The 9916-nt window shown below is 36.6% G+C and overlaps 1 protein-coding gene across 2 annotated transcripts; it reads right to left on the reverse strand.

Moving 5' to 3' along the window:
- Positions 1-8845, reverse strand: uba3 (ubiquitin-like modifier activating enzyme 3). 2 transcript variants are annotated; one of them, XM_088915360.1, is made up of 18 exons: positions 8782-8845; positions 8625-8663; positions 7356-7476; positions 6699-6779; positions 6011-6093; positions 5053-5133; positions 4809-4852; positions 4410-4474; positions 3691-3846; positions 3394-3496; positions 3044-3157; positions 2704-2757; positions 2346-2382; positions 1895-1976; positions 1424-1524; positions 1238-1301; positions 799-853; positions 1-616 (listed from the first exon to the last, which is right to left on the reverse strand). In XM_088915360.1, the coding sequence occupies exons 1-18, from the start codon at positions 8799-8801 to the stop codon at positions 528-530; spliced, it is 1389 nt and encodes a 462-aa protein (XP_088771486.1). In that variant the 5' UTR covers positions 8802-8845; the 3' UTR covers positions 1-527. The 2 variants fall into 2 exon arrangements, with proteins under 2 accessions (XP_088771486.1, XP_088771487.1); XM_088915361.1 differs by lacking the exon at positions 8625-8663 and having other exon boundaries at positions 8782-8827.
- Between the last annotated feature and the right edge of the window lie 1071 nt (positions 8846-9916).

Consider the following 9916-nt stretch of genomic DNA (forward strand, 5'->3'; position numbering starts at 1 on the left):
TTTAGTATTTGTTCAGCAAAATGTTTTAATTACATTTTCCATAAATATACATCCAAAACAAAATTACCGCAACAAACACATGACATACACAACGTTCTCATAAAAGTAAAGGAGGCAGGTGATAGGTATGTTATTATCCAACCTGGTCCTGTTACAGGGTCATTCTTTTGACAACAGTAAATAAAATAAGTGCTGCAACCAGGTTATGCCAAGTTTCAAAGGATATTTTAGACATGAGAAAGAAAATAACCACAACTTGCTCAGAGTTAGATCAGAATCATCATATATAGAAAATTGATCCATTAGGCTTACAACTTGTATCTAGAACCCAACTTGAAATTATCCTTTTTAAAAGGTTTTGTTTTAGAAGCTACTATAAAGTTAGCTTATTTACATAAATTAATTTGCAATGCCTTAAATAGTTTCACTTATTAAAAATGATAATTGATCTGTTATATGCAGGATTCTCTCACATTTATTCTAAAATTCACTTATTAACTAGTTTCTAAGCTCTTACATGTTCCTGACTAGGATGTATAATGTAGCTTAAATAACACTGTTTGAGGGGTGGTGATATCTGCCACAGCAAGCTCCTGTCCATCAGTCAGGCCCAATTCTGTGAACAAATGAATAAAGTGTTAAAACACAATTACTTCGGTACAGACTACTGTCATATTATGTAACTAAAAAAACCCATAAATTACTGGATTACAAAACTGCACAGTTTGAAGTTGTTGGAGAACTACCATACTGAAAAAGGCCTTTATTTAATGATAATAAAAAAAGGTTTTACGTCACCTTTCAACGTCTTGGAAAGATTTGGTCTTGTCCTTTCTTCAATTGAGGCTACAGTCTTAACCAAGAAAACATTAGTATTGAAAAATGAGACAGATATAAATTTAATTTACAGACAGAAATACTAGACCTTTCCTCTGATTTTCCCCTGTTAAATTGCTTATTTAAACCTGTTTAATATCCAACACATCCAAGCAATTAGTTTACAACCTCTTTCATCTTCTAATACTTTAGCTAATGATCTAAGGGCAGATCAAAGATCAGCCGTGATGCAATGCAAGACTGGCATTCAAGTTCTCAAAGTATACAAGTTCTCACTTGTACATTTTAACAGCTGGAGCAAATACAATACTATTGCTAAGAAAAAGTAAAAAATAAAATTGATAAAATAAAAATGGGCGATTCCATGGCTCACATTTAAATGCAGGAACATAAACCTCACCTGTAAATAAAGAGTTTTGTTCTTCCCTTCCAAAGTTGCAGTAATTGCTGGAGATTTCATTTGCCTACAACATTGAAAGAGTAGTAGAAATCAGAGCAGTAGTAAGCGTGATTTGAAGGTGTGCACTATTACTGCTAAACTGACAGCAACAGATATGCACCACGCTACCGGTATCTCTTCACTTACAAAGATGCATTTTCAGTCAGGTAATCCAGCACTTCCTGGAGCTTGGCAGATGAAGGGAACAGCAGCTCCTGAGGCACTAGGCTGCAGGTTGAGCAGTTTTCCTGGATTTGGTTAACAAAATTCCATTATAATTAGCACATCAATATTTAAACAAACAAAATATCTACAGTACAGCAACATTTACAGGATTATTTTAATTCTTAAATGTACAACTGGAGCTGTAGCACAAAACAAAGTATGTCTGAATAATCTATTACCATGAAAATCGGATGTAACTGCCATTTCACCTCTGAGAACATGTAAGTATGCTCATAATGAATAATGCCCATCCAGTAACACACATCTCTCAATTTGTTAAAGCCCTCCCCATTCTCTCGCACTCTGCCTCACTGCTGTTCCACTGCTCAGTCAGGTTACTGCTGTCTGAACCTTCTCCAAACAAACTGGAAAAAGGCTAAAAAAAAAGCTCACCTTTCTTTCTGCTTCAAAAGTGTATGTGTAAAGACCATCAACATCATTAAACACCAGATAATTATTTAGAGGAATGTACGCACTATAATAAAGAAAAAAAACATTGGCAAATGCAAGAAGTCTTAAAATAACTTTCCATACTATCAGCTATAATAAAATAATTATTGACGATTTTGTAAGGTTTTATTATTAATAACATTAAAATTGCCATTTACCTTTCCTTGTAAATAATACAATGTAAACATTAATCATTACTATTGTAGGGAAGAATGCAAATAATGTTTATTTAATATTTAAAATAATTAAGTTAAAATGGTAGAAACTTTCTACTATTTACAAAGCAAATATTTAAGTAATGGCATCAAATATTTATGGTTGAAATACAGCTACATACATATTTATTCATTTTTAGGGACTATAAAATGAGGAGAATACCTTTTAAAAAGCTTACCTGGAAGCTATTTTAAAAACTTCGGTAGCGCATGCAGCTGAAACAACACAAGTTTCCATTACTTTAAAGTAGTCTATACAAAAGATTAGTTATATTTGAGTTCTTTGAAATTACCATGTTTATTTACATGCTCAAAATATCAATTTAGATTAATTTATTTATCAAAATTCTAATATCTGTACTCATTTATACAGCTGGGCATTTTACTGAAGAATCAGCAGTGCCTCACCCAGGATTTGAAAACTCTTCCAGTTACAAGAACTCCACTTCAAACAATTAAGATTACCTTCAGTTAATAATATAACCATGCAAGGTAACTGAAGTAAACAGTTTCAGTCGGTATTTTCACAATGCCTACCAGCAATGACAGCATTTGTAGAGGCAACAGCTGGGATGATTCTTTTCACCACACCTTTAAACACAAAAAAGAGCAACTTTCATCTGAACTGCATAAATCAAAGAAAATTACATTGAATGGTTTTAAAAAATAGGTTTTATGAAGTTTTAAGAGAATATTAAAACATTTTATGAATTTCCTATTGTTTAGCAATACCTCATGCTCAAAATAAAATATTAAAGTTGTGGAAATGGGGGCTGAGAAAATCAGGACACACAATGTAGTACATATTAAGCTTACACGCTACTTTAGTTACTGTACTAAAGACAAGCCGAGTACCAATCTCTCCAGCAGTCCTTACCTTGTGTAAGTCTGTATGTAACCCCAGTAATATTAAACTGTGCCGCTCTTTCCAGAGACTTCTGAAACACCCACTGGATATGTTCGGGGTCATCACCATCCAGAGCTACTCCATCTAAAGATGAATCAGTTTTAATTGGTTCAAATCAACTGTGCATTAATACATAGAGAGTTTTCATAAGGTGAGCAACATTTTCCAGTGAGTTGTTGCTGTTCATGTTAAACAGGACAAAACAAAACACAATATAAAAAATGGTAAGCATTTACAAGTTAATAATTAGTAAAGAAAATACTGAACGGAATTTGTTTTTAAAATAGATGAAAATTTTAATAAGTTAATCGTAACTTCACCTCCAAATGGCTTGTCTTTGGGCCACTGTAATATCCTGACGTATTCAATACAATGTTCTGGTAATCGTGGCATGGTTGCGATAGTACACATGGGAAAATTGATCTGGGGAGGAAAAAAAGCAATATGAAAAAAAATTAAATCCCACCCTCGCACCAAATACAGCAGACACCTTCATTCTACATGGCTGAGAAAATTTGATCTTAAACTTCATGCAAAACACTGACTTTTAAAAAGAAAAACATAATTACTCAGCATTTGCTTTGCAATTTTAAAAAGGACAAACCCATTGAGAGTACCTGTGGCGGATAAAGTTCAAGTGTGCAATCAATACATGCTGTCATTCCAGGTAATATCACACGCGCATTGCCTTTGAAGCCTTCTGTTCCCCCATCAATAAGAGGGATAATGGTGCTAGGATCCAGAACACCATCTTCATAGCTTAAGAGTGACATCTGAAGAGAAGGTAAACAGTTTTGAGCAACTGAAACTTACAGATCTCACTTATTAGATCTTTACTACTATGTACTGGTTCCAGTGTGCTTCATTAAAATCCTTCCACCCATTTTTCTAACCAGTCAGGTTCTACAGGGTCACAGAAGAGCCAGAGCCTACCCCAGCAAGCAACAGGTGCAAGGCAGGATATATCCTGGATGGGACGCCAAGGCCAATTTTCCCAGAAGCCAATTAATCTACCAGTATGTCTTTGGACTATGGGAGGAAACCAGAGCACACGGAGGAAACCCACGTGAACATGAGAACATAAAAAAACATCAAGCAGATAGCATCCCAGGAATTGAACCTTGGGCCCCAGCGCTGATAAGCAGCAATGATAACCATTATGGCACTGTTGCCTGCCTAATTAAAATTTCAAAATTAAATCACATCTGACTCATGAGGTCAAATTGAAGGTCAAAACTCACAGGGAAAAAAAAAGTATAATACTAGGTACAACTAAATGTTGCAAATATGAAAAATATGAAAATGTTTTCAAATATGATGAAAAATTGACAAATACCAGCATGCCATTTATCCACCTCCTTGCAATGATTGAATCCAGGCCGCATACAATTATATGAAATTCTGAGGAAACACAAATAAGTATTGGAAGTGAGACTCAATTTTTTATATTTTCCTGATATCTCAGTATCACAAATTGAAAAACATGTAAAACTCAGGTCAAGCTTTTACAAAGAGGATTAAGATCAGTTCCAAAAAGGAATGTTTTCCCTGCTGTAACAATGACTTGCAATCTTCTTTTTGTATGTACCTTATGTATAACAGTCGATGGAAAATGCGTTTTGATGGCAAAATTGTTTTTGGAGCATAAACCTCAGTATTTAAAACTGCAACCCTCGTTATACAGTATATAATCTGCAACAGCTTTATTAAGGTGTTCAAACAATGAAAGACTTACGTCTGTAAAATGAATCATCAAAATCTTGTATTTTTTTAAAATATCTGCATGTTGTTAAGAAATCAGAAACCGGTTTGAGTTCATATTTTACACACTATGCAAAAATGACATTTTTGAAACTTTAGCTATTACTGATATTTACAGGATCAACCTGCATTAACTAATCTGTTTCCTTTCTTTACCACAATTGAGTTCTGTGCACCCTGCTCCTTTTGTTCAGGGCATAACTGAAAGTAAAGGATACGGCACAACACCGCAGCTTGGAATACGACTGTTGATAAATTCTGCCGCCACTTCTGCTTTCGGCCTCCCCACATCTTTAGGTCTGAGGAAATGTTAGGAGGCAAAAAATGTTCAGTTAGGAAAACTATCAGAATCTGGATTTTAACACTAACATCAACTTTGCAGACTTGGACAGAGTGCTGCAAGAAAGGGAGGAGACACCTGATGCTATCAATAATGTTCTGTTTCATCATGTCAAAAAACATTAGCGATAACCACAGTTGCAGTCTGCTACCCAAAATATGCTTAACTTTAGAACAAAAACACCACTTGTGCTCGTTACACTGTGCCCATCAGCCACAGCAGGCCAGCACAGATGGTGCACCACATGGCGCTGGTGACAGTAAGAGGACTTGGACAAATCAGCTTAATAGTAAAAACACAAAGCGATTTAGAGGAATGAGATCAATGAGCGAATACGTGATACTGCCCAGCTACCACAAAGTGACTTCGCAAAACATCTATGTAGTTGTTGGACAACCTACAGAGGTGTTAAAATTGCTTAAAATTTAAAATGTGTCGGTAAGACGTCTGTACTTAGCCATCTTCTTAACTGTTACTGTTATTAACTTATCTCTCAGGGCTCACATGTCCACACCTCTGTAGCTTTCCCCTGTCATTTTCTCTGTAAATTACTTGATTCACAAATAACATATAGATGAAAAGGGCAAGACCAAAAAGCAATAACCAGAATATTGTCATAATAAACTAGGACAAAACCCAACAATTTGTTGATTTTGTTGGGACAGGAACACCTCTCCCAATATTTTGTTGATTTTTATGGGAATTTCATGTCCAATTTCAGTGTGCAGAAGCCAGCAAGAGCAGAGAGTGTCTTTTATTGGAATGTGTGCTTCATTTAACTGTGAAAATACACTATATCAGTGAATTGAAAAGAGCTCTTAACAAACACAGCTCACCTGAATAAAAATTGCCTGTTCAGATTTGAGACATCGATGGTATCCATGTCAACTACATGAATATGGCGAAAGCCAGACAGGGCCTGATAACATAATGGTAAAAACTGATCTGAATAAAAGGTTTACAAATGCCAACAGGGTTTGATTTAAGTAGTCACTTATTCCAAAAAAAGTACAGTGCAATCAACAATGCTTAAATTGTAAAACAACAGTTTTCATCCACACTTTCCTGCACGTGGACATTCATATTGAAAGAGAAAGAAAATCTATCAAACACAGATATTTGACAATTACTGTTTGAAGTATGTGAATGTTAGGTCAACTTTCTTTCCTGTTCTCTAAATATAATTTTAACATCATTTCCGGTTATAAGTGAAGAACATTCATGCAAAAGACTTCATGAGGTGGAAAAAATGTACAAGAAGCATTTTAATAGGTGCATTTCACAGTTCAGGAAGTCGTTCTAAAACATTTGTGCTCCCAGATGAAATATTTCATGAACAGAAGCATCAAGGAGAAAGCAATCATCATGAAGAAAAATATGTCCTTCAAAGCTCGCTGCACTCTTTCACCCGAAGAACAATGCAAAGCATTTGACTGCCCATTGAAACACACAAGATCTTAACTTCACACCAGTTTACACTGATCTAAAGTTCTTTTTTTAAAAAAAAAATAATCAGCATCATACCAGATTTTTAAGAAGTTCACATCCAAGCCCTCCAGCTCCAATGACTAGTATCTTGCATGTGTCCAATAAAAACTGGAGTGACTACAGTTGAAACACAAAACCAGAAGAGAGTTACTATGAATATGCACACAAATGGCATACAGAACTAAAAAGAACAGGTGACAATTTGTACCAGACCATAATTAAAAGAATAAAAAAAGCAGTGAAATGTATTTTAAAACTGAAAATGGAAATATCACTTTTAAGTATTGTTTTTTTTTTTACTTTACCATGTTAAACATGTTGCATTGTAAAACAGAAGTAGAGTCTGAAATAAAGACCACAATGTGTACTGGATTTTCACTATTTTATTAGTAAATTAAATAACTGCTTTTCAACTCATATCAACTGTATGATCAGTTGGTACTGAGTTAGAAAACATTTTGGTATTAAATGTATTGCATCGTATTTATAATACAGTATGAAGCCATTTGTAGAATTTATGTATATAGGTGGAACTAAAACTATGTGATGGAAATCATGCAAAACTGTCAATCGCATTTTCTAAGAAATGTCATTCAAAACATTCAACATTTTAAGGCTTGTGGGGGTTCGTATGCTGTGCTTTCCTTTCCCCCCCGGTACAAAACAAAACTGGAGAAAGTGGAGTTTTCTCACGTCAGTGCTTGGTTCAAAATCGGGGTGTGTAAATGGTCCTGAGCGCTCGAGAAACTTCTTGACATGGCTCCAGCGACCTGCCCAGTCTCCATTGTCCCCACACCCACCATCCACAGCCATTCTGCACAGAACACAAGGAACTCAGCTACAAACATCAGTTGGAAAACAACTTGCGTGTCTGCTGTGCTCACAATGCCTGTGGTTTGAAAACACAATACCAAAGTTGGCAGCGTGTGCAAAGACTTTAACATACAGGCTAACTGGTATTGTTAGCTTTTGAGTATGCAGTACATTGTTGGTCAAACATCTAAACTTGTACCTTTATTTGTACTATTGTACTATTTTTTAATACTTCAAACGTCAATGTAGGTATATCATAAATAGAAATATATATTATCCTTTCAGACATAAATAACTTCAGAATATGTAGCCTTAAGTACCTACATACATTGACCAATCGCACAGTAACCAGACCTAAGGTACATTTTTTTTGTCAAAATACAACAGAGGTTGTAATTAGATGGTATTTGGCCATAATTACGCTTGTTTAACTTATTTATTATGTATAAAGTCTGTTTAAGACATTACTGTTACCAAGAGGAAACTAAATTTGCCAGAAGAACGTTTATCAATAATTAGGGTTAAGAATCTTTTTAGTTAATAGAAATAATTATCTGGCTGGTAAGTTTTGATTCATTCTCCAGATATACTACTGGTTGACATGCTATTCACAATAACAACTGTTGGGGTGTTACAGTTAGTATTCCAGCCTAAACATCGTTATCACAATCCTGATAAAATATAGCAAGCACGTTATGTTTAATATATTCCCTTTTGAAAGTTTACAAAACAATGTAACCAAACAACACAATTACAAATCGGTAGAGGCCTGTATTACAGCTATTGTATAATTTTAATTTATATGCAATGTTTCTATAAAAGAATGGAGTTAATTAAATAGCAGTCGAAATAAGAAACGAGCGCAACATTAAGATGTGAAAATTCCTTATGAACACGTTATTAAAAACATGTAACTAGTTACTATAAGCGTGACTATAAACTGCGATACATTTGAGCAGCCTGAGGCCTTACTATAATCGATTGTAAATTTTTGAATATTTCAATTTTCCGTCCTTTTATAGATAAAACATTAATGTGTCAGTCAACGAATGGAAAAAAGAATTTTCACATTAATGCTCTACTACTCCGTGCGCTGTGTAACCTCAAACCTGCTGGCAGTTTATATATTTTTAGCATTTCAGTACTAACTTCTCAGTCTGCTCTTCTACTCTCCTTCTTTTCTTCTCCCTAAAAAGAGAGAATAAAAGAAGGTTCAATCGTGTTCTCTTTTTTTCAGCAGGTAATACATGAGATTATGAGCACTAATTTGCAGATCTCTCTGTCCTCTCCTTTCACGGATACTTACGGTTCCTCCACATCCGCCATATTTCCTGCTCCGTCTCCTCCCACAATGCCGCGGTGGTTAGGAGCTGCAGCTGTTTGAGGGAGGGAGATTTGAAACAGCACAATAGAAAGATTTTTCAAGCCAGTTCAGCCCGACAGTCCAGCCCCAACCATCCAGTTCAAGATTTATACGGCATCAGAAAGATTTTTGTTACTGGCAATGTTCGCGTCACCCCGCTCATACGTGACATAAAACGTTCTGTGAACATTTTAGAGACGCCAGTCAACCTAGACGGCTTTTTTTGGAAGGCGGGGAAGGTGACAGGAAAGCGACCCACTTGGAAAAATAAAAGTATGAGAACAACCAAACTCCACACAAAAGTCACTCCAGTGTGGAATAAACCCCAGAAGATCTAGCAGCCACACCTTGTCTTACCCTGCCTTCCCTTACAATGTACAGTATATGAAAACATCTGAGATCACCTTAAATAAAAGAAGGAATCTAAGATACAGAACTCTTGAGATACTTCTGTTATTGCCCCAGATGGAAAATTTGCTTTGTGGTCTGGTAAAAAACAATAAGGTACAGTAACACAACATGAATTCATAAATAAATAAGAAAATATATATAAGTAAAATAAAATATACTGTAACGCTTACGGCCGACAGGTACTGTGTAAGAGCCGGCGTACCAGAGCAGGTGACGTCACCGCCCTTCCCTGTGATAGCAGGACTACAGCTACTGGGCTGTAGAGAGATCTCTCTTTAGCTCACGGGGCTAGGTCGCTGCAGAGAGACGCGGAAGTCCCGGGTTCGAGCCACCTATACTTTGGGCCGACCAGATGCGGCAAGGGCGCCCGCCTGAGCCCCCGTTGCGTTACATTGGTGTCAGAAGCGGGGTGGGATAGCCCTTCGCCGGGGACGGCGATTTAAGCGGGGGAGAGTGTAACGCTTACGGCCGTCAGGTACTGTGTAAGAGCCGGCGTACCAGAGCAGGTGACGTCACCGCCCTTCCCTATGATAGCAGGACTACAGCTACTGGGCTGTAAAGAGATCTCTCTTTAGCTCACGGTGCTGGGTCGCTGCAGAGAGACGCGGAAGTCCCGGGTTCGAGCCTCAGTCGGGATGGGGCCGACCAGATGCGGCAAGGGCGCCCG

This window comes from Atractosteus spatula, chromosome 5, assembly GCF_055471065.1.
Source record: "Atractosteus spatula isolate fAtrSpa1 chromosome 5, fAtrSpa1.hap1, whole genome shotgun sequence".
Taxonomy (NCBI): Eukaryota; Metazoa; Chordata; class Actinopteri; order Semionotiformes; family Lepisosteidae; genus Atractosteus; species Atractosteus spatula.

What these genes read in the sequence shown, in the direction of transcription:
- uba3 (XM_088915360.1), bottom strand. Translation starts at nt 8,801, where the DNA reads ATGGCGGATGTGGAGGAACC. An exon ending in AACAGGCAATTTTTATTCAG is followed by an intron (nt 5,134 to 6,010) that starts GTGAGCTGTGTT and finishes ACATTTCCTCAG; the next exon opens with ACCTAAAGATGTGGGGAGGC. An exon ending in TGATGATTCATTTTACAGAC is followed by an intron (nt 4,475 to 4,808) that starts GTAAGTCTTTCA and finishes GTGTTTCCTCAG; the next exon opens with AATTTCATATAATTGTATGC.